The 26,195-nt window shown below is 34.6% G+C and overlaps 1 protein-coding gene across 9 annotated transcripts in view; it reads left to right on the forward strand.

Annotated features, from left to right (window-relative positions):
• Nucleotides 1-26,195, forward strand: part of TDRD3 (tudor domain containing 3) — a 177,336-nt gene that overhangs the window by 131,588 nt on the left and 19,553 nt on the right. For all 9 annotated transcript variants that reach the window (XM_031001379.3, XM_031001378.3, XM_055360748.2 and 6 more), the window contains 2 exons: nucleotides 341-1,191; nucleotides 7,071-7,196. In XM_031001379.3, the coding sequence (XP_030857239.3) occupies nucleotides 341-1,191; nucleotides 7,071-7,196 (977 nt within the window). The remainder of the gene's footprint in view (nucleotides 1-340; nucleotides 1,192-7,070; nucleotides 7,197-26,195) is intronic.

The following is a 26,195-nucleotide window of genomic DNA, read 5'->3' on the forward strand; positions in this document are numbered from 1 at the left end:
GTTAGCAATTTGCAGTTCTATTTCATTAATGTTTTAGGAAATGATTTACCAGAATAGCATATGTAGGTAGCTGCATTATAAGAATTTGGATTATCCATCATTTTTCTGTGGTCCATTTTACTACTTTACTTTATTAATGTTGCTGACTAAGGAAACTGTACATTAGAAATGCAGGACTCCAAGGAAGCAGAGAAGGAGTAAGATAATGAGGTAGGAAGATGGAAGAAGATTTTAGAACAGTAGTTTGATAATTTTGTATTAATAGAATAAAGCATTTTAAAATAATTATTAATGCAGAGTCTTCATCTTAATTTGCATATGGTATACTTTTACCTTTCAGAATCTAAATCACAGCCACAGCAGCTTCATCAGGGACAATACAGATCATCAAATATTGAGCAAAATGGAGTAAAAGATAATAATCATCTGAGACATCCTCCTCGAAATGATACCAGGCAGCCAAGAAATGAAAAACCTCCTCGTTTTCAAAGAGACTCCCAAAATTCAAAGTCAGTTTTAGAAGGCAGTGGATTACCTAGAAATAGAGGTTCTGAAAGACCAAGTACTTCTTCAGTATCTGAAGTATGGGCTGAAGACAGAATCAAATGTGATAGACCATATTCTAGATATGACAGAACTAAAGATACTTCATATCCTTTAGGTTCTCAGCATAGTGATGGTGCTTTTAAAAAAAGAGATAACTCTATGCAAATCAGATCAGGAAAAGGTCCCTCCTTTGCAGAGGCAAAAGAAAATCCACTTCCTCAAGGATCTGTAGATTATAATAATCAAAAACGTGGAAAAAGAGAAAGCCAAACATCTATTCCTGATTATTTTTATGACAGGAAATCACAAACAATAAATAATGAAGCTTTCAGTGGTATAAAAATTGAAAAACATTTTAATGTAAATACTGATTATCAGAATCCAGTTCGAAGTAATAGTTTCATTGGTGTTCCAAATGGAGAAGTAGAAATGCCACTGAAAGGAAGACGAATAGGACCTATTAAGCCAGCAGGACCTGTCACAGCTGTACCCTGTGATGATAAAATATTTTACAATAGTGGGCCCAAACGAAGATCTGGGCCAATTAAGCCAGAAAAAATACTAGAATCATCTATTCCTATGGAGTATGCAAAAATGTGGAAACCTGGAGATGAATGTTTTGCACTTTATTGGGAAGACAACAAGGTATGGATGCTTTAAAGATATTATACACTAATATTACTAAATGTAACATTCTAGTGGGACTTTATAGAAGCTGTCACTTTGGAACTATGAGTCTTTTTCTACTATTGTACCTGTTTAAAATCTTTGAGCAGATTTATAGATATATAAAGGATAAACAAAATATTTAATATTTTTATGGATGCCTAGGGACAATCTGTCCCGTAAGATTTGGTTAAGTTCGGTTTGGTTTTAGCTTACATGCCAGAAAAGTATTGTAAAAGTAATTATGTGAAGTTGAACTTTATTTTACTTATCATCAACTGAATTATATATGTTTGCTTTTCACTCTGGTAAAATTACACTGATTCACAAGGAAGAAAATCAGTTGAGTGGCACAAAATAAAATTCTGCAGATTTTCAGTTGAAGAAAATAGTACACATTCAGCTTACTTTTTAAAAAAGTTAACATATAAGTTAATTATTTATTTTATAATAATTTAAAAATTATTAAACCATTGCTTCTCGGCTTTTTGGCTAAGATCAAGTGTAAAAATATTAAACCAACTTTTAGTTTTATATTATATGGTGGCTAAAGGCAAAGAAAGAAATTGTAGGGGAAAGAAGGAAGGAAAGACAGAAGATGAGGGCAAGAAAGAGTGCAGTGGGTCAAGTAAAAGCCTAGCCAAGAGATAGAAGACCAGCACGGTGAGAGCAAGAAAGGGAAAGGGACAGAGGGACCATCAGAGAGAAGGGGACTTTGCACATTTTTTTCCTTCTGCCCAACATGCTCTTCTATCAGCTACTCTTCTCATCCTTGAGGGCTTGGCTCAAACATCACCTCCTAGAAGAAGCCTTCTTTGACCTGCCCCATCCTCCTACTTACATTATTCTCTTAATCAGTGCCTTAATTACTTTTTAAAATTTATGACAACTTGTAAATATTTTTTGTTTTGGCTCTTGAATTGGTATCTTTTTGCACTACCATGATATTAAGTTCCTTGAAGGCTGGACTGTGCCTCTCTGGTTTTCGTCTGTAGTCTTGCTTCTTTCACAGTATAGGGACTTCATAATTATTTGTTAACTCTGTTAATTAGTTAATTCTGGAGAGAGCAATTATATATGAGAAAAGTAGGATGGTGAGGGGACGGAGACAATAGCAAGGTAGTAAAAACATATGTAAGGGAGTTACAGAGCGAAGGGTCTGGGAGGATGTGAGAAGCAACTCAAAAGAGGAAAAATATTTTAAATAATTTTTTTTTTTGAGATGGAGTTTCACTCTTGTTGCCCAGGCTGGAGTGCAATGGCATGATGTCAGCTCACTGTAACCTCCACCTCCCAGGTTCAAGCAATTCTCCTGCCTCAGCCTCCTGAGTAGCTGGGACTACAGACATGCCCTACCATGCCCAGCTAATTTTTTGTATTTTTTATTTTTTTAAGTAGAGACAGGGTTTCACCATGTTGGCCAGGCTGGTTTCGAACTCCTGACCTCAGGTGATCCACCCGCCTCGGCGTCCCAAAGTGCTGGGATTACAGGTGTGAGCCACCACGCCCGGCCCAAAATAAATATTTTATAGGTTGCAGTTGATACAGTAAGGATGTGCCTATGAGAGTGTGTGGCTAAAGGGAATGGTGTAAGTAAAGGTAACTGAAGATTTCAAGGAATTGAAATTCACACTAGGGGTTTGGGTGGATCCTTTAATAAGGATGCTGTAGGATTTGGGGTCAAGAACCAGGCCTTCTTGTGTTCATTAAATAATGAGGTATAAGCAGAGTGTTAGATGTTGCCTGATGATAGAATAAGGAGGAGTATAGAGTGAAACAGCTAGATGGCATAGGCTTTTAAGATTTTTGTGTGACTGGGATGATGATTATTTAGAAACAGCATCTCTGTCACATCTTTACTTAAGCCTGGAAAGAAGGGAGGAGACAGCACTGGGTGTCTTTTCTTTTTCTCTGGAAACGCAAAAGCCTTCCCAGGAATACCAGCAGATTTGGAACTATTTCACATGGCCACTTCCTGGCTATTAGGAAGGCTTGAAAAGCAGATGCAGGTGGTCTTCACTATCCAGATTCTTATTCTTCCAACTCAGACTACTTTCCAAAATTCAGGAACTGTTTGTTTTGAGTAGTGAGAGATTCATTATATTTAGATATTTCTCCTTCATGGTGGAGGCAAGAAAGAGTGAAGTAATTGGAAAGCAGTGTTTATTGAGCCAACAGTAGCTACCCTAGAAATAATAGTCACTGTATCTGATGCTCCTGTGAAAGGTTCAGGTGAGGATGGAAAAGTGTTTTCTGTATTGGGTAATGTGGGGTTACTGGTGACCTTGACAAGAGCAGAAGTAAGAGATTGGAATTCATGTTCAAAATGTTTGAAAGCCTTGGTAAGTGACTCAGGCTTTCCATTGAAATCCTACAAAGATCATACCCTGGGTAGTAACTGCAAAATTAAAACAGACAACCCTTACAGAGTCAAAAGCAACTCTCTACAGGATCAGGGATATCTGCTTATATTCTCTCTGCCAGTAGAAAATGTAACTGTTTTACTGGGAAAAAATAACATCTTCTACAACCTTTCCAGTACTTACGTGCAGTGTCTAATACCCTTTAAAAAGTTATGAGCCATGGTTAAAAAAAACAAAGAATGAATGAATGACTATGAATGATTATCAAAAACAAAAAAGAATAGGCCTACAGATAATTAGATTGAGCAGAGTTCTTTAACAAATATTAATCGAATATTCAACAAATCATAACTGAATAGCTACTGCTATGTGCCAGGTGATTGGGGCATATCAGATAGTTATGGCTGTGCTGTACTAAAAGGCCTCCAAATACCTGTTATGATTGTTAATAAAGGTCTAATGTTAATTGTAATTGTATAAAAAATTAATACTGTCCATCAGTAATAGCTGTGGTGAAAAAATTAAATTTAAAAAGATCAAAGTACCAAATTTATTGCCTCTGCTGAATATGTTCAAAATGTCATGTAGCATCTAAAAAACAGTACCTAACAATTCAGTACCTAACAAAACAGTACCCAAAGTGTTTTGAGCGATTGGAGCATTCTTAGGGTAATTGAATGATCTTCTACGATGGCTGCTTTGATTCAGATTAGATGTGTACTTTCAGTTGTAGTGAGGAACTGTGGACTCTAAATAGATTACACCACCCTTAACCATTGGGAAAAAGGTAAAGAATACCCTGTGAAAGAGATGGAATTAGTTAATCTTCTGAAACCACAAATTGAAGAGGTAGCTTCTAAATGTCTTGTCAAGAATGGACAACTTTCCAGTGTTTTTTAGGCAGAGACAAGGGTAGACATTTAAGAAAAGGAATTGAGTGTAACTATCATTAAGATACCATAATCTTCTTAATTGCATTGTAATGATATTTTGGAGATAATTAATACATTAGTGTACATATTGCTTAAAAAATTTCCTCACAATATCTTGCCTTCTTTCTAACTTCATTTCCATAAGAGAATTTGGGAATTTCTGGAAAGTTCTTCTTCCTGTAGACTGCTAAACTAGTTCAGCTATTTTTTTCGTCAACTGAAATATTACAACCTCCATATTAGTTTCCTTGCCTGAAACTTTATTCCTTTTAAATTTGTCCTCAGTATTGCCACCACTGTGATCCTGGTCTTAGACCATGTCATTCCTTCTAGTTAAAGTCTTCACTGACGAATAAATATAGATTTTAGCATTTTTATTGGGTTTATATCCCAATAAACCCATCATAAGTTGAAAATATAAGTCAAAAATACATATATCTTAGTCATGCTAAGATATAGCATGATTCAGTGTTTGTTTAATTTACCTGAACTGGCATAATTTGGCAACTCAGAACAATTCACAGAACACAAAAGTGTGGGGCTAAGAAATAAAGGAAGAGGGGAGAGATAGGAAGGTATAACAAGAATTCTAAGATGAGGAAAAGTACAGCATCATGTCTCTAAACTTGCTAACATTCAGACCTGGAAAGGAAACACCGTGGATTCACTTAATACCTTTGTAATATTAAATATACTAGTTTAAAACCAACTGTTTTGAGGGTAACTCATTTTTTAGAAGGATGTGAAAAATATGAATTTTTGTTGCCTTTAGTATTTTCTAATTTTAGTGAACCTCTTAAGAGATACTATTATTGGCTGGGTGCAGTGGCTCATGTCTGTAATCCCAGCACTTTGGAAGGCAGAGGCGGGCAGATCACTTGAGGTCAGGAGTTCGAGACCAGCCTGGTCAACATGGTAAAACCTTGTCTTTACTAAAAATACAAAAATTAGCCAGCTGTGGTAGCACGTGCCTGTAATCCCAGCTACTGGGGAGCCTGAGGCAGGAGAATCATTGGAACCCGAGAGGCGGAGGTTGCAGTGAGCTGAGATTGCACCACTGCACTCCAGCCTGGGTGACAGAGGACGACTCTGTCTCAAAAAAAAAGAGAGATGCTATTAGAGTAGATAGTGTTATACTGTAATAGAGTATTCAAATACCCTAGCTTGAAGAAAACATTAAGAGCAATTTGTTTTTTGTGTCCATTTCACCTTTACTAAGCAACATTCAGACCTACAATTTCTGTCCTGAATGGGATGATCTGTACTGAAAGATTGCTCCAATCAGATGACCTATTCCCAGTTAATTTAACAGATAAATAGAGCTATATATTAGTTATTGAACAGATAAATTTTTAAATTGTAGTTAAGCAACATTCAGACCTACAATTTGGGTCCTGGATGGGATGATCTGTACTGAAAGATTACTGCAATCAGATGACCTATTCTTAGTTAATTAACAGATAAATTTTAAAATTGTAGTTATTGGCCAGACATAGTGGCTCATGCTTGTAATCCCAACACTTTGGGAGGCCAAGTAGAGAGGATCACTTGAGGCCAAGAGTTTGAGACCAGCTTGGGCAACCTAGCAATACCCTGTCTCTATGAAAAATTTTTAAAAATTAGCCAGGTATGGTTGTATGCACCTGTAGACCCAGCTACTTGGGAGGTTGCAGCAAGAGGACAACTTGAGCCCAGGAGTTTGAGGTTGCAGTGAGCTATGATCACACCACTGCATTCCAGCCTGGGCAACAGAGTGAAAACTTGTCTCTAGAAATAAATATAAATAAATCAGTAGATAAAATTATAGTTATTAAGTAAATCAGTTCCTTGTGAGTTTGTTAATATGCATCAGTTCTTAGAGCTGGCTAACACTAAGGAAACTGATAAGCCTCAGGACTTGCGATGTCTTTAATCCTATAAATACTGGATCTAAGTGATGCATTTAGCTTCTTGACTGACATTCCTACTTCATTCTAGCCACTTGTGATGACTGAAGTACTGAGCCGCCTTTTTTGCAATTTTTTTTTTTAGTCAGATATTTCTGTTTTTAAAATAAATTACTCTGTAGTTATATATTCTGATTAGCATATAAGAATTGTTGGCTGGGCGCAGTGGCTCACACCTTTTATCCCAGTACTGTGGGAGGCCAAGGCAGGCAGATCACTTGAGCTCAGGAGTTTGAGACCAGCCTGGGCGACGTGGTGAAACCCCCATCTCTACAAAAAATACCAAAAAATTAGCCAGGTGTGGTGGCACACACCTGTAGTCCCAGCTTCTCAAGAGGTTGAGATGGGAGGATCGCTTGGGCTGGGGAGGCGGAAGTTGCAGTGAGCCAAGATCTTGCTACTGCTCTCCAGCCTGGGCAACAGAGCAAGACCCTGTCTCAAAAAAAAAAAAAAAAAAAGAATTGTCTTACTAATGTGAGTCAAAAGGGTTCCAAAGGTAAGTTTCCTTCTAAAGAATATTACACATTGGAACACTTTAAGAATTTACATTTCCCTCAAATATTGCCCTTTATAGACAATACCAATTGTCATATTTAAAACTCCTTTTGCCTCCTCAGTTTTACCGGGCAGAAGTTGAAGCCCTCCATTCTTCGGGTATGACAGCAGTTGTTAAATTCATTGACTACGGAAACTATGAAGAGGTGCTACTGAGCAATATCAAGCCCATTCAAACAGAGGCATGGGTACGTGATACATATTCTGTACAAAGGCATAAACTATTTTGAAGAAAATATATAGCTCTAAAGAATTAGATAGCCATACAAAATGTGCAAGTGGAATAATATTTTGAATTTACTTATAACTGTCTACCCCTAAAGTAAGATTTTAATTCAATGCTTACACTGAACTACAATAAAAATGAATGCATTGAATTACTTTTCTTGTATAATGTTTTGTTGTATTATGCTTTGGAAATAGGTGCCCTTATTTACGTTTGCCAAAAATTTGTACGTGTGAAATGGGTTTTTATGCATATTTTGTTTCTTTCCCAGTTTGTTACTTTGAATTTTACTAAATTATGTCCAGCAGCTGTCAAATTCAAATCTCTGTTGGATGTGCAATGTCATTTATTATTTTAGTTACAGGTAAAATTAAAAAAAACACTTTAAGTTATATACAATTTTACAATGCATTTACTGCATATATATTGACGTATATATGTACAGATTAACTATAAATTATCTGTTTGCTAATTATTGGAGTAGTTTTGTTACCAAATGTTATGTCAAAGCTGTGTGATAACTTTGATGATGTAACTTAGAATTTACTGACTCATGGAGTCCATTTTATAAAGAACTTATGTGATTTTATATAGATTGATTCTTACATTTAGGCAAAAACAGGAATACAAGACATATTAGAATTAGCTCTGTGAAGTTTTTCGTACTTCTTTCATTTCTTTAATTTGTGAGTAGCTGTTAATAAATTTATTGTTATAAGCCAATATCAACAAATATGTTGGTATTTTCCTAAAATAGCAAAATATTCTAGAAAATTATATCATCCAGAGTAACTTCATCATTGAAGGGTACATTGTTTTCTCATGAACTGCTTTTAGTTTTGGTCTTCTAAAATTTTTCTGTCATATCTTCAGTGGTACCCCTTCTCCACCTTCCAAAAAGAGAAATAAAACGGCAACAGAAAAACAAAAAACCTAATAGTAGTAATACTGTTTTGGGCCATGGATCTTTATTTTTTGCCTTTTTGTTCTAGAGAAATTATTTTCTAAATAATTTATTATTCCAACTTTTACAACATAAGATTACTAATGGCTCATATGTTTAATTAAGAGATCGTTTCCCTAACTCTTATCCTCTAAACTTTAATTGCTCTTTGCCTAAAAACTCCAAATCATCAATATCTAATTTACATCTTTCTTTTCTTGGAGAAATTTGGTGTAACCATATTTTTACTCTTCTGAGAGGTTCTCATATGTTGGCTATTTTCATTCTCTCTTTTCCATTAATACACACATTTTAATCTAGTTTTGATGATGAAAGTAATTACTTATTGAATCTGTATTTCTACAAGTTGAGTCCTGGTTTGCTATTTATTATGTTCCCAGTTGTTTTTAGCCATAGCAGTCAAAGATTGAAAATACAATTCTTATGTTATTTACTTCTTACTTTTTAGAAGACTTAATAAGAGATTAATTTTATTCTTCTCTCCCTAAAGAAAAATTTAGTTTTCTTACGTGGCTTCTTCTCTCCTTCCTTTTGCTGTTCCAGGGTGGCCATAGCTGATGAGCACATTTCTTATTCCTCACTGTAGCTCTTCTATTCAGAGGTGTTTGGTACTGAAGTGATCATTTTCTTTCTACAGTCAGTGACTTTTCCTATTTCTCCCTTAAGAGTCCTCATTGCTTTATCCTTGATTTTAGGTCTGTATAAACTTAGCTGGACAATAAATTTATCAGCTGTACAGCTCATTTAGTGATTCTGTTCTGAACTACAGCAATACTTTCATATTTTTCCTACTTATTTGTGAATATTTATCCTTTATTATGTCATTTATTAACCTATTTTCTTTTTCTGCAGTCAACTTAGAAATCTTTTATAAAATATTTGAAATATTTTACAGAAAGAAGCAGGATAGAATCACTAAATCTTTTGGAGATTCTGGTATTTCTTTTCTCCTACTTTTATAATCAAGTGGTTGTTGATGTTTTATGAATTTGCGTAGGTTACTATAACGAACATCTCTGGATCATGCACATTATGATCAGCCTTTCTTCTTTATCTGCATAAATAATTAACTTAGTTGAGAGAAATATCTCCTCGAAATATAGAGGCCACCAGCTTAACATCTCGACCTATTTCTATTTTAAAAAATATTTGTGTGCATATAGATGTAAAAAAACCCTGAAGAAATATAGTCTGTGTTGCTGTCAGTACATGCAATGTAGAGTTCATATAGAATTCTCTTAGCCCCTGAGAGTATTGAAAGTGTTAATGTTGGGGTCTTTGAGTACTTTTTAAAAATTTTGGTAAGAGGAAACTGTAACAAGTTTTAAGTCAAAAATGTACAAAATTATCAAAAAACAAAACATTCACTGTACCAATAAGAAGGTAACTGTAACTGATAAGTCATACTAGAAAAATTAAAGGGCTGCAAAGCTGCAGGGAAATGGTTAGAGAGGCCTTAGCACAATTACACTATGGATTGTGGAATTTTTAATTTTTTAACTTGTGGACTATATATGTGCACTACAATTTTTTTTATTGTGAAATGGTATTGTATCTTTCACTAAGATTTATGTTTGTATTGCCACAAGATTTTGGAAAACTCTTGTTTTCCTAAATGTAGCAGTGATCATTTAGTGAAGATTTTTTTAAACTAGTTTGCAGAAAAACAGTCAAAAAAAGCCTGCATATAAGCCAAAAGCCTTTGTAGAAAATTAGTTGCTTGTGTTGTCTTTTAAAAGTATAAGCATAAATCATTAAATAGAAAGCATGATATATGAAGTGACTCGATGACTAAGTTAATACCTTGTTGTATGGAAAATTAAAATAAAAATCAAGTTAATACTTTAAATCTAAGTGTTAATGTTTTTCTCATGAAATTTAGAAATTATTTGCCTTAAATTTGTCAGTAGACCAAATATTTATTTCTCCTTTTCGTGTGGATATGTATTTTTACTTCCAGAACATACTCGGGGAGTATATTTTTGAAATATTTTGAAAGTATTAATGTTGGGGTCTTTGAGTACACATTTATATGGCCAAAATGTGTGTTTTGATTATGATTAAATACTAATTATCTTCAAAATGATTCATTAAACTTTTGTTGTCATCCCTGATTTATTTGTTCTAGCTAGATTTCACCTGTATTTTTTTTTTTTTTTTTTGCTATCTTAAGGTATTCTATCTTAATTTGATGTCTTTATTCCAGTGAACTTTCTAGTTAACACACATGAGATGCACAGCTCATTATTAACTGGATAAATGCTCTTATTTATCTCAAAAAATGAGTTCTTTGAACATTGTAGGATTTTTCTTATTTTAGCAAAGTAAATGAAACATTATGGAGTCTCATGTTTCACTAGTAAAATTATATATGGAAAACAACAGATTATTTTCTATTTCCTACCACTGTATGAGAAAACATTAGGGGCAGAGAAAACCTGCTACTTGTTTCCCACAGGCCCTTTCCAAATTGCTTCCTTTAAACTCTAAAACGAATTCCAGGAAACCAGTAAAAAGATACCACAGGCAATTTGGAGGCTTGTAAAATACTCTGGTGCTGCTGGTCAGGCAAACTTTTTGTGTTGTTGCTTCTGAATTGCTCTCCTAAACCTGGGAAAACATTGTTGGGTCCTCATTTTCCATATATATTAATGACCTGAATTATATTGAGACTTTTATATCCTAAGAAGTGTTTTACAGTGTGCTAATGTCTAAACTTTCTTTTTAAAAGTTGATAGTATCTGCTTCTTGGTATCAGGAAATGATCATTGTTCAGCTATTATTTCAACTAGAAAAATGATTATTGTGTAGGTAATTGTTAGTTCTAAGACCTTAACATATAATACACATCATCTTGGCCAGTAATTCTGGAAGGTGATAGGCAAATTGTTATCGTCTTTTAGGTGAGCATCCTATCTTAAGTTTTTTTCTGTAGAATACTCATTTATTCAACAAATATTCATTATGTATCTAGTACATCTCTTAGGTGTCGGGCACTGTTCTAGGTGAGGGTATATGTAAGTCTATAAAACACAAAAATCCCTGCCCTCTGCACAAAGATAAGAAAGTCATAGTTTTTATTATATGAAACAAACTGAAATATCTAATTAGGGTCTGAATTCTTCTTGAAGCTTTAAACAAAATATGAGTAGAGAAAATCTTACTTACTGAAGTTTTAATTTAAATAATTATAGGTTATTATTCCATATTAGTTTAAAGATAAAATTAATGTGGAAGAAGAAAGCATAACTTAAAGAATTGTATCTCTTTAAAAAGTTCTTATATATTTTATCTATTTAAAAAGTAAAATTTGTTTTTAGGAGGGTTTGGGTTCTTTTTTTATGATAATTATATATATTTTCATGTTAGCATACTTTAAAATGAAGAACTATCAATCTCAAGTTTTAGTTTTGAAGTAACTTTGTATACAATTTATTTTATAATGTCATCCTGGGAAGCACATTTGAAAGTTACCTTTTCAAATTCAAATAATATTAATAAGCTATAAATTATTCCATCACTATTATAATATTAAAAAGAAAAATAGAACCTTCCATAATTCTAATGAGGAGGGTGATGGAGAGTTGTGATACGTATAATCCTGAGTTTAAAATGAGTCCCAGATAAAGGTCGTGTTAGTAATTTTAATGGCATAGTTATAAAATTAGGCTCCATCTAGTTTTATTTGATAATAAAATATCATAGTAGATATTAAAAAGGATAATTCTTACAAAAACCATTGACCTCAAAGGAGGATTAGAATTATGTAACAGTGTGGTTTTGCCAGTTAGTATTTAGTAAACAATACAAGCACCTATGTGACCCTAGTCCAGAAGATTTTTCATTTTTACTGATAAGTTCTTAAATAAGTTTGCAGTTACAATTTTTCATACTTACTGGTTAAGGTCACTGAAATACATCTTCTTCTACCACACATATTTTGGGAAACTTTCAGAGACCGCCATGTGAGCAGTGCTCATTTTCTTTTGCAATATAAACAACAGTAAATCAGAAGGAAACTGTATGGCTAGTTTAGCCCCATTTAAGAACATAATTTTCAAATCATGGTACATGGAACTTAGGGATTCCATGCAGTATCTTTAAGCTTTCTTTTAGTAAAGTTTGGTTGTGTTAGATGGAGCTTTATTTATTTCTTCCTCATCTATCACCCAGCCTTTTACCATTTTTGTGGGAGGTTGCGGATTATACAAAAACACTTTGCTGGAGATATAAAAACTGCTGACACAGAAGGACAGAGCATTTATTCATAAATGTATTCCATATGCATAAATGTTACCTTAAAATTCGTTCGTATCTAACTCTTAAATCCAAATTCAGTTTGTGATAGCTAAGCCTAATGGAATATTATGAAAAACTTGAGGTTTAGTTTTGATCTAGCTATATTATTCAATGGGGACATTTTAATTGACCATTTAAATTAATACTAAGAAAATAATATGCTGTTTTAATAATCTGTACAAAGTATTGTTTGAATTCTAATATCTGATAATAACATATTATAATCTATTTAAACTATATGTAAAAACATATTTAAAAGGTTTCTGGGTATTCTGAGTTTTCCTTTATTGAGTAATGAAAATATAGATTATGTTATTATTTCGTTTCATTTTTCTGATGGTGAAGTAAATCCCAAAGTGAAATAACATGACAGGATATTACCTAACACATGCCGTCACTCTTTTTAAAGTTATTTTAATAATAATGCATCTGTTTCTAACTTTAATTACAATTCATAAAATAATTTAAGCCTCAAATTATTTAACTATTACTAAGTGGACATTAGTTCCACTTCATGGTTAAACAAATTTGGAAAATGCTAGATTAAAAATATTAAATATTAGGTTAGCATAACTATTTGAAAAATCTACAGCATTCTTTTTGTTTTTCTATTCTTTCTTTCTTTTTTTTTTTGAGACGGAGCCTTGCTCTTGTCACCCAGGCTGGAGGGCAATGGCACGATCTTGGCTCAGTGCAACCTCTGCCTCCTGGGTTCAAGCGATTCTCCTGCCTCAGCCTCCCTAGTAGCTGGCATTACAGGCACCCACCACTATCCAGGCTAATTTTTGTATTTTTAGTAGAAACAGGGTTTCACCATGTTGGCCAGGCTGGTCTTGAACTCCTGACCTCAGGTGATCCGCCTGCTTTGGCCTCCAAAAGTGCTGGGATTATGGGTGTGAGCCACCTTGCCCAGTCCACGGCATTCTTTTATTTTTTTGTATACGTGAATAATACCAGAAGCTATTACATTAATCTTTTATCAACTAAATCTCCCCTTTATTAATGGTAACCTAAAGTATGGACTTCTGAATATATGGCATTGGTTAATTAAGAAGTATATTTATGATACTTTACCTGTATATCCAATATTATATAATAGATTGATTTTTCATTCATGTATATCCAATATTATATAATAGATTGATTTTTCCTTCAGCATAGTCTTTTTTTTTTTTTTTTTTTCTGAGACGGAGTTTTGCTCTTGTTGCCCAGGATGGTGCAATGGCACGATCTCGGCTCACCACAACCTCCGCATCCTGGGTTCAAGCAATTCTCTTGCCTCAACCTCCTGAGTAGCTAGGATTACAGGCATGCGCCACCATGCCCGGCTAATTTTGTATTTTTAGTAGAGACAGGGTTTCTCCATGTTGGTCAGGCTGGTCTCGAACTCCCGACCTCAGGTGATCCACCTGCCTCAGCCTCCCAAAGTGCTGGGATTACAGTCGTGAGCCACCGCACCTGGCCTCCTTCAGCATATTCTTAAGGAAGCATCATCGGTGAGAGCCACAACTGAACGGGGCTGGAATTGTTCAGGTGATCTTATTTTTACCTTTGATACTTATGGTTCAGTAGTCCTAAAACTTGTTCTCCTGGAAGTGCAAATTTTATCTTTTCATTTACTTTACTTATAGATACTTTTAAAGCTGTAATTTTAGACTGTCCTGAATTTTACCATTCTTTTGCAAATATATGTAGAAGACTTGCTAATATACTCAGTGCACAGGAAATAAAGTAGTAAAATAAGTGGATCTGAAGGATATTTTTGTTTTGTCTTATTTCTATGGTCTCAGAGATGTTAGTCTTCTATTGGGCATGTATCTTGACACTCATGTCAATATATTTTAAAAATTTTGTACAAATTGAAAAGGCATCCTTGTTGAATACACACACACACCTGTTTCAGTTTCTGGTGAATTTCTGAGCTTCTTTCATCTGCATCTAAAAAAGCAGAAAAATAATATTGCTCATTTTACCATAGACTTTATTCCCTTTCAGATGGAACACCCTCAGTGCAGCTTCTCTCCTTTATAAGTCAGTGATGGTGAACCTTGATGGTGATGGACTAAAAGTGGACTTATGATACATATTTGATTGCATATCATAATGAGTTGTCAGTTGTTCATTCTCTTTTTAAATCCTATGTATGTCTCTACTTAATACTATTTCTCTTTAGTCTTACTTTTATCGTCTTATGAGTCATCTCTCAATTTGCATTGTTTCCTAAACATTATATCCTTTTGGCCTTTTAATTTTTAAATTTCTTTTTCTTTTTACCTCTGGTGAGTGGTATCTTTTGATGTATATGGGCTACCCTTACTACTGATCTTAATTTATTGAACTTTACTGGACCTGTGCTGTTTATTCTAGAATCGTGTATAATGGGTTTCATTGTCATACCTCTAGTGAAAGAGTGGAGTTGTTCTGTTTCCCTGTGAGAAATATTCTGGTATTATAGAGCTTCCAGCTCCATTAAACTTGGGAACCACTGGCAAGAGTTTTACATTTTGGCTTGAAATAACTCTTTTAGTAGCCTGTCATTGGCTGAGAGCTCCATTCAGAAGGGAAAGGAAGTACTACAACAGTGAGTACATTTTATTTGCCTTAAAAAACTCATATAGTTTAATAAGAGTAAACATAATGAAGAGGTTCTAGTAAACAACCCAGACCATCATAAGAATACAAAAGTTATTATTTTTTTGTACATAATTATTCTTGCCTCGTCCACCCTGCTTGGGGTTTTCTAAAGTATGTTCTGAGGACATTAGTTCCACTTCATGGTTAAACAAACTTGGAAAAATCTAGATTTAAAAAAATTTAAGTACATTTTTTGATTACAGGACTTCTTTGAGTCAATAACAAGTTAATATGTATTTTAAATCTCCAAGAGAGATATATAATGTATGTGTTTCACAAAGTTATTTTCTCATGGAATTTTTTTTTCCTGTATAGAACCTATTATACAATGTCTACAGGAAATACTTGGAAACCATCTTAACTATTTGTTTTTATCTTTCTAGTTTTTACATTTCTCATTCATAACATGGGTAAAGATTTATCTCTGGAATACATTGTTTTAGAATTTCCAAACCTCTACTAATATGGTATTTTTATGTTATTCATAGAGATTAAATATATAAACAGCAATTTTTCCTCAATCACATTCCAAGCCTCTTCCTTTCTGTGAGTAGAAGACAAAATATATTCCTGAAATTTTGTCCCTTTTAAGTACTTGTGCCATTAGTAATACTATTTTATTGCATACAAATATTTTATTTTACATATAATTATATACAACTCACTGATCTTTTAATTTTATTTTAACTAATTCTGGAAACTTTTATGTATTAACTTTCAGAAATTGTTATTTATGAAGACTCCCATTATCGTTTTTGTAATATAGCCGTTTTTTTTTTTTGTGATTCTTACCTGATAACCTACATGAAGTTTATATGTCCCAGCAGTGAGGTATTTTCATCATTTCTTTGGGTTTTGTATTTGTTATTCCACAATAACCTAGTCTAAGCCAAAACCTGAAATTCCTTTTTTTAAAAATTTTTTTCTGTCATTAAGCTAGCATTGGCTACTAAATCAAAAAAAGTGTTGGGTTGGGCATGGTGGCTCATGCCTATAATCCCAACACTTTGGGAGGCCGAGACAGGAGGATCATTTGAGACCAGCTTGGGCAAACATAGCAAGACCCTTACTTTACAAAAATAAAATAAAATAAAAAATTAGCCAGGTGAGGTGGTATGAACCTATAGTCCCAGCTACTCAGGAGTCTGAGATGGGAGGATTGCCTGAGCTCAGGACTTCAAGCTTGCAGTGAGCTATGACTGTACTACACTCCAGCCTGGTCAACAAAGCAAGACCATATCTCTTTAAAAAAAAAAAAAAGAAAGAAAGAAAAAAGAAGAGAAAAAATTGTCAAAACTAGTAAATTCCATTGGGTATGTGTACATTTTTAAATGGAGAAGAGGCCTCCTAAAAGACCACAATTTCTACTTTGTATCAACATTTATATTGCTGTTTTATTAATAGGCTACTGTGTTGTCTCTGAAGCCTTTGAATAGTATATTAATTCATTAAAAGCTTGTTATTCAGAACCTTCTAAAAAACAAACTCTTATTAGTACTTAACTGCTCTTGATCTCCTATTCTTACTTTCCTGATACCAGTTGATAAATCAGATGAGCTGTGATACTCCGTATCAAACTCCAGAGCTCACTTGAGAGATCTCAAAGTGAGTTCATGCAAAGGAACTCTATAAATAATCAATAGATGTATACTATAAGTACCTTCTCTTTTAAATCTTGATAGTATCAGAATTTTAAGTTAGTATATGAACTGGATTGTTAGCTAAAACAGTGGAAGGAGATCAGTAATTATTTATTGAACGATGGTATACCTCTGGTGGTCACCTTTATTACTGAAAAGTCCTTCTTCAGACACCAAGCCTGTACATGACAGTTTAATATGATAGCTTTTCAACAAATATTCTGAGTTCTTTTTGTACCAAAGCTACTTTAGAAAAATAGATGGGTCTATATGCTCAAGGGATTAAAAGGATATAAGAGAAGTAGAAGGTATGTTTTCTTCCCTTCAGAAGCCACCTAATATTGTTAAGGCTACCATGACACTGAGATGATACCAGTCTGGGAACCATTGCTGGCATGAGTCTTGATTATAGTTTTACATGATAACAGCATGTTAAGTGAATGAGATAATTTAGGAAGTAATTCGGGAAGCCCAATATTGACTTTTCAAAAACTTCTATTTAACAACCTTTTATTGGCATCTTTTATCATGTCTGATTATGCTCACTTTTCCCAGATTGTGTAATTAGGAAATTAGGGTCAACCGTCTTGGTCGTGATTATTAAAGAGTTTATTATACAAAGCAAGATATTAGAAGTCAGTTTAATTTTAGTTCAGTATGATTCAAACTGTAAAATTTAGGGACGTGTAATTTTAAGTGTTGGTAACCATTTTTTTGGTACCACTTAATGAATGACTTAGGACACTAGTGACCATCTTATCTTGAAAAGACTTAATAAGGCTGAAAATAATGTGGAGAATGTACACGAATGTATTTTTTTCTCAAGGTGATCAGATAATATAAATATTATTATTAGGAAATCATGAATTTGACCATCAGTACCCAAAAGAATGTTAGACTTGATTAGATTCTTAGAATATGAAATTGAAGTATTAAAGCAAATGGAAAAAGGAGACATATCAAGGGGTTGAGAGTATTGGTACTTACTCTAAATTTTCAGTCTATTTTAGGTGAACTGTTTATTCTCTTCCTTTTTGTTCTCCCTCTGTTTCTTTTTTCTCTTTAAGCTCCTCCTCCTCATTCTCCTCCTCTTTTATTTTGTTTTCTATGTGTTTACCTTTTTTATTCATCTTATGCGTGTCATGTGGCTTTTATATAGGTTGCATATTTTCCAACTCAGACAGGACTAGTGCTCAAATGAAGTCTGAATAAATAGAGCATCATTTAAAGTTTAGAAAGCCTCTAAAAGCTTTGGGCACAAATACATTGACATACCTGGTTGATCTTTTGTATGCCCTGATTATTGTAAATGCTTGCTTTATACTTGGCCATACTGGTGGTGGTTCTCATAAATGGAAAGACTTTTAGAGACTGACTTGTATTGGAACTTATTACAAAAAGATCTAGAAATGATAAAATATTGATCATATGCCCAGTCCATTTATATTGTATTCTTTAGAAATTAGCAAGGGAAATAAAATTTCTCATTAAATACGTTTAAAACTCATTAGAAACATAAATAATTAAGATGGGAAATTAAAATATGTAATTCATTTAAGAAAAAGTAAGGAACTAGAGACTAGAAAGTCTAAATTTTGTTATAGAAGTTTAATTATAAAAGCCTACATTAAAAAATTTTAGGCATAATTTAGAAATAAAAAATATACATCTCAAGGTGGCGATGATACACTTTCCTGTTTATTGAAAATATTTAAAGTGGTCATGAAAAGACTGAATATGTGAATTTCCTATCTATTCTAATGACTATACTTACATTAATGAAATAGTCATTGAGAGAACATGATTAAGACAGGAAAAAAGTGGTCATACCAGGCTGCAGGTAGATTTGGTGTCTTGATTCTTAGGCAGTTTTCAAAATAATTTCAGGGTAAATTAGCAAAATCAACCTTTCCTAAGTTTAAGGGAAAAGTTATTTTTAAAAACAACTTAATAAAAACTTACACTCTTTTATACAAGAGTGTATTTCCTCTTAATTAGGATGGATGTTGATTAAACTCGAGATACAGCTTTTTGCAGTATGGTGGGTTGGTTTTGGTGTAACATCTTCAACATGTCGCACTGGCTATCAAAGAATAAGAAAATTATTGAGTATGAGTGTTTTATAAACTTTCTGAGTTTTTCAGATGTCTTAATATTTTTTAATGGAACTTAATAAAATGTCTAGATTGAAAAAAAAATAATTTCAAAGTTTTGACAGAAACTGCTAAGCAAAATTTTTAAGCAAACTGCTTTAAATAATTTTCATTATAAAAAATGTTTTATATTCTGAAATGAGAATTACTATACTTTAAGGTTCCAATGAATTTCACATAAATGGCAAAGTATAACCAAAAAAAATCTCATGACATTGTTCACCACTTTTGCCATTCTTGGACCCAAGGCTGGAAAACATTTTCAGACACTGTGCTTTATCCTGAAAGGATTTGGTGAAAAGGGATCTCTGAGGTGAATATCTGCTCTGCTTGGCCTTTGAGAGAAGGGGAGAGGGCAAGTCTGGTCTTGGGCAAATTACTTCCACCTCCCTTTTTGCCCCTGCTTCAGCTCCAGGGGAGCTGGAAATGCACAGGAGGAGTCAGAAGACCTGGGTTCGAGTCCTGGCTCTGCCACTTACTACCTATGTGACTTTGGGTAAGTTACCTAATATCTCTGGGTCCCAGTTTCAGTACAGGATTGTTGTGAGAATTAAATGATCTATGTAAATGTGCTCTATAACCTCCCAAGAGCTATAGAAATATAAATTCTTATTATCATAGGCTTAGCCTTCTTCTCCCCTATTCTGTAGTCTATTGTCCTCAAATATCCCTTTTTAAAGCAAGCCAGAATGACTTAATTACTTTTGTTTCTCCCTCTCTCCTCTTCATATTAAAAAATATTATTTCTATCCTCTGTCTGATTAACAGTTAAGTATTCTAAGAATGTAAAACCCAGTTGGTTAAATTAATCTTCACTATAGAGAGTGGATTATTATGACCCCTTCTTAACCTTCCCACTCTCACCTTTCTTCTTTAATATTCCCAGAATTATGTGCTTAGAAACATCAAAGAATCTCTAATGCATGAAAATTCAGACAGTGTTGAGGAGAAAGATTTTGGCAGAGGGAAGTCCCTTGAATCCTGTTTCTTAGCTCACTCCTCCATTAGTTAGTAAGGTTGACTGGGAAAATGATTATATAAATGTGCCTCTAGTCCATTCATTTTCTCTGTGGGAAAGGAAATGGAAATAGTTCAGAGTTAAAAGTTCTTCAGAGGTCTCACTGAAAGCTTAACCTGAGGAGTATAGTAGAGAGAAGAGATAAGAATTTGGTGGCTATTTGTTTGGTCAGTGCTTTGAATATTATCTGATTTGCCTCAGCTTCTCAGAAATTAAGTCCTAGCCCACCCTCAGCCAAACTAAACTTAAAATTTAGCTATCTTTATTGGGTGCTCAGTTTATAGAGGGTGCTTGCAGCTAAGGAAGAAAGAGAACTTGCCTTCTGGATCACACCTGGGTTCTGATCAAGGGATTTTTATGAGGGCATAAGAAGAGCTTGTCGCTGTACTTGTTCCAATCCTCTCCAACAATCTAAGAATGCTTGGTCTGACTATCTGTAAATAATAGTAATAATAGCCACTTACATGAGCCGCTTGCCATTAATGCCTAATTACCATGGAGCATAATAACAATTACTCATATCATGATTAGATTACATTATTAAAGATTTTTTTATTTTGTTTTTTTAAGCCTTGAACCATTCACTTATGCTCAATATGGTTTCTTGCTGAAGTAGCAGTGTCATCTTTCATAACTAAAAATTAGAGGAAAATATGGTAGAAATCAAATGCAAATTGAAACAGTAAAATACACTTTGAAATTTACGAATTAGCGGAAAAAATGAAATCATAATACTTACGCTGGCAAGGATGCAGTGATATGGGTACTCTTATACATTGCTGATGGTGCTGAAAATTAGTATGATCCTTTTGATTATTTTTTCCCAACACTTAAAAATGTTCATAACTTTTAAACCAGTAATCCCATAGTTGCTAATGTCTCCTAGGGAAATAGTAGAAGAAAAAAGCTAATTGCTCGGAGATTATCATTGTAGGATTATCATGGTAGTGAAAAACCAGAAGCTACTTAAGCATCCAACAGTAGGAGAATGGTAAATTGTCATTCATCTGCTGGATGAACTATTATACACCTGTGATAAAAAAGATCATTACAAAGGCTGTATGAGGAATATATATAAGTGATTAAAAGCAATTTATAGCTTGAAAAGACACTCAAGGTAGTGGTGGTTTTAGAGTCAAGTCTCTGGGTATGTGTATTCAATTTTATAAATGTTCTGTAATTTTGGATTACATTTTACTTTTAAAAAGTAAAAGGAAACAAAATTAAAATAGAAACATGTTGTGACAGATCATTATTAGTTTCTAGCTGCAAGAAAAGTTTGGTAACAGTTAACCCCTCAGCCCATTTTCAGTAGAGGTTCTCATTAAGAACCTGCCATTTGAAAATCTGTGTCATCATAGTGACTATATTATTGCCCTAGGATGTCAGCAAAATTCATTATTGGAAAATGCCCTATAAAGCTGGTTTTAGCTTCTGCTGGTAACATTAATATAATCCTAAAAATATTGACAATGTTTCAGGCCTTCTAGAGCTCATCTTTATGCCAGATATTAATACATTAAATAGATTGAAATGTTAATTATATACTTGAGCATTCTAAGACACGTGTGTGTGTGCACCTGTATATGCACGTGGACAAACGTGAGAGATATCAGTGTTTAAAAAGTTGTGATATTTACTAAATTTTTCCTTTGGGGGCTTATCTCAGTAAAGAAAGTAAGAAAACGTAGAAAATACTTTTGTTTAAACTTTTGTTTAATCTCATGAGGCTTAACCTATTGACTTATCTGTCTATTATTGACCATTTTATGAAAAGCGATTTTTCTAACATGGAGCACACTTTTAAATGAGAAGAAATTTTTTTAGTGCTCATCGTATTTTTTTTCATGACAAAGTGTTGTCCACTACTAGCTGTGGAATTATAAAACAAAATCCAAATAGGAAACCAAGTAATCCTATTAAGAACATACTCTTATGATAATATAATTAATTTGTAAACTACCATATAATAATCTTGTTGTGGCATTGAATAGTATGCCTGCATCATGAACACTTGATCTCTTTCTAATTGGTACCATGCCAAAATATTGGTAAATGTTCAAAAAAGAACCTAAACAATTTATAGTGTGTCACTAAGAGTAGAGAGAGCTTAGAAAAATAGTCTGTTTCAAAGTTTATGCCACTGCATGTTATAACACTCATTAAATGAAGAAACACAATACTATGAGGTTTATCAAATTACGAAATTGATGAACATCCCATTTGAAAAATGTATTCTAGTGATAAATTCTTTGGTAAATTTAGGAACTTGCTAATAAAGTATACAGAACAGAATTATTTGTATTCATCTAAGCCTTTGAGGATAAATGTCTTGGAACATGCAGTAATGTGAAGAATTTGGTGTGAAAATATTTGTATTAGTGAATTTTACTGCTTTATTACACTTTTCTTCTCAATAGTCATGTTCTTAGAGGAGTTAATGCTCTGTGTCTGTAGATATGAAGAGAGGAAAAAACTTTAACTTGCATGAATTTTATAAAAATGATGACTGTATTTGATAAACTGGTAGGATTTGTCTTAGTAAATAGATTGTCTCTGGGTTCCTTTCTTCATTGGAAGAAAAATGAACATTTTGTGAATGACAAGATTCTTAGTCTCTTTTTAGTATTACATTAGTCAGGTAATCCAGATGAATTGTAAAATCACTTTGTAAAGTGCCAGTTAAGAGCTAGTTTTGCATTTTGTGTTAGGTTAACTTACTGGGATAAAATAGTCAAATTGCTTGACTCAAACCAATAAAAGAAAAACTGTTTATGTTGTTACCTGGCATTATAAAAAATAAAACTTTACATTTGTGAAGTAATAGTAATAGCTCACTTTATTGAACTATTGAACACTCAACTTCGTACCAGACATTATTCTAAGCTCTTTTACTTACATTAATTCATTTAAGTATAGGAGCTGCTTATGGATACTGCAGCCATTTCAGGATAGCTCTTTCTGTCTGTTGAGAGTAGAAAGTATTATGGATAATTTGTGTTTGACAGTAAGAACTATAGCATATAAATTATATCTACTTTGTTTTATTAATTTCATTATGTATTTAAAATGCGAGTGAGATGGAAAGCCCTTCCTTTTGGTCTACTTATATAAACCTTTAAGAGTTTAATGTGGTCAGTCTAATTCTCTTCTTTAGCCTCTGTATCCACTGGGATATGTGGAAAGAGCATGAATTTAGAGTCCACATACCTTGGGAAAGATATAGAATATTTTTTAACTTTAGTTTTGTTTTCTTCTATGGAAAATACCTATAAAAACATGTAACCTCACAGGATTATTGTGAGGAACATAATAATTATTCAGTAAACATTTTGTTAGGTCATTGAATGTTTGAAATGCTTGGCACACAGGTTGTTAATTAATGCTGGTTCCATTTCTCTTGTTTTCCTTTAAGGCTTTGGAAAGAACAGTCTCTTTTATTTTTCACCTCCTGAAAGTAATGCTTGTTGCCCCTTAATTGCAGCAGCAGCCACTGATTGAAATTTCCAGATCAGGAGTTGAGTATCCGTTCCAAATTACCTCTCTAGGAAGTAAACCCAAACTGCTTCTTTGCACTACCCTTTTCTTTAGACTAATTCCTTTTCCTTTTATTTTTTCTGTTAAAATTTTCTTTTCTGTTTCAATGTGTATTAGTCCGTTTTCACACTGCTGTCAACATAAAGATACTACCTGAGACTGCGTAATTTATTTTAAGAAGAGGTTTAATTGACTCACAGTTCTGCATAGCTGGGGAGGCCTCAGGAAACTTACAATATGGTAAAAGGCGAAGGAGAAACAAGCACCTTCTTCATGAGGCAGCAGGAAAGACAGTGAATGAGGAACTGCAAACACTTTTAAAACCATCAGTTCCCCTGAGAACTCACTCGCTATCATGAGAACAGCATGGGGGAAACTGTCCCCATGATTCAGTCACGTCCTGCCAGGTCTCTCCCTCGACATGTGGGGTTTACGATTTGAGATGAGATTTGAGTGGGGACACAGAGCCAAACCATATCTTTCCACCCCTGGCTTCTCCCAAATCTCATATCCTTTTCACATTTCAAAACCAATCATGTCTTCCCAACAGTTCCCCAAAGTCTTAACTCGTTCCAGCATTAACTTAAAATTCCAAGTCAAAAGTCTCATCTGAGACAAGGCAAGTCCCATCTGCCTTTGAGCCTGTAAAATCAAAAGCAACTTAGTTGCTTTCAAGATATAATGGAGGTACAGGCATTGGGTAAATGTTCCTATTCCAAATGGGAGAAATCAGCCAAAACAAAGGGGCCACAGGCCCCATGCAAGTCTGAAACCTGGCAGGGCACTCATGAAATTTTACAGCTCCAAAATAATCTCCTTTGACTCCATGTCTTACATCCAGGGCACGCTAATGCAAGGGGTAGGCTCCTAAGGCCTTGAGCAGCTCTGCCCCTGTGGCTCTGCAGGGTGCAGCCCTTATGACTGCTTTCACAGTCTGGTGTTGAGTGCCTGTGGCTTTTCCAAGCACATGTTTCAAGCTATAGGTGGATCTGCCATTCTGGGGTCCAGAGGATGGTGGCCCTTCTCTCACAGCTTCACTAGGCAGTGCCCCAGTGGGGACTCTGTATGTGGGCTCGAGCCCCACATTTCCCCTCTGAATTGCCCTAGTAGAGGTTCTCCATGAGGGCTCTGTCCCTGCAGCAGACTTCTGCCTGGATATCCAGGCTTTCCCATACATCCTCTGAAATCTAAGTGGAGGCTCCCAAACCTCAACTCTTGTCTTCTGTGCACTTGTAGGACCAACACCACGTGGAAGCCGCTAAGGCTTGGGTCTTGCACCCTTTGAAGCCACAGCCCAAGTTGCATCTTGGCCCCTTTTAGCCATGGCTGGAGCTGGGGTGGCTGGGATGCAGGACACCAAGTTCTGGGGCTGCACAGAGCAGCAGGGCCCTCCAGCCACAAACCGTTTTTCCCTCCCAGGCCTTCGGGCCTGTGATGGAAGGGGATGTCTCAAAGATCTCTGAAATGCCCTAGAGACATTTTCCCCATTGTCTTGGCTGTTAACAAGTTACTTATGCAAATTTCTGCAGCTGGCTTGAACTCTTACCCAGAAAATGGGTTTTTCTTTTCTACCCCATGCTCACACTGCAAATTTTCCAAATCTTTGTGCTCTGCTTCCCTTTTAAACATAAATTTCAATTTCAAACCATATCTTTGTGAATGTAGATCTCTGAACGCTTTCAGGATAAGCCAGGTTACCTCTTGAATGCTTTGCTGCTTAGAAATTTCTTCAGCCAGATACCCTAAATCATCATTCACTATCAGCATTTTGGTCAACACCATTCAACAAGTCTCTAGGAAGTTCCAAACTTTCCCACATCTTCCTGTATTTTTCTGAGCCCTCCAAACTGTTGTATCCTCCGCCTGTTACCCAGTTCCAAAGTCGCTTCCACATTTTCAGGTTATCTTTTTAGCAGTACCCAACTCTGCTGGTACCAATTCTCTGTATTAGTCCATTCTCTGCTCTAGAGACTACCTGAGACTGGGTAATTTATTTTTTTAAATTAAAAAAAAAAAAAGAGGTTTAATTGACTCACGGTTCTGCATGGCTGGAGAGGTCTCTGGAAACTTAAAATCATGGCAGAAGGCAAAGGAGAAGCTAGCACCTTCTTCACAAGGTGGCGGTAGAGAGGGCAAAAGGGGAACTGCTAAAACCATCAGCTCTCACGAGAACTCACTCACTATCACGAGAACAGCATGGGGGAAACCGACCCCATGATCCAATCACCTCCCACCAGGTCCCTCCATTGACATGTGGGGAATACAATTTGGGAAAAGATTTTGGTGGGGACACAGAGTCAAACTATATCACAGTGTTACTAATATAATGAGGTTTTATATTAGAAATCTTAAAATGTAGATTTAGTATAAAACTCTACAACTCTTTTTAAAGTAAACTAGTTTTTCTCACAGAATGAAAGAACCATGCTCCTTTAAGATAACAATATTGGTTGCAAAGTTATAAAGATTTCAGGTTTTTCTTTATGAAAACCGTTTTCCTTCATACTTTTGAAATCCTGCAGTTTGTAACAGCCTTCATAAATCAGTGATTTTCGTTTTAGCTCTGGCAGAAAGCTTTTCAGCCAGTCCTGCTGTCAGTGTACCTGCTGCTTGACATTGACAGGATTCTTGTCAAAACCTGGGTTTTGCATAAATTAGTGTTTAACCCTGGACAGGCTTTTCCTCCTCACTTCAGAGCAGCTTTTAAAAGACTGTC

The sequence above is a fragment of the Gorilla gorilla genome, chromosome 14 (genome assembly GCF_029281585.2).
Source record: "Gorilla gorilla gorilla isolate KB3781 chromosome 14, NHGRI_mGorGor1-v2.1_pri, whole genome shotgun sequence".
Taxonomy (NCBI): Eukaryota; Metazoa; Chordata; class Mammalia; order Primates; family Hominidae; genus Gorilla; species Gorilla gorilla.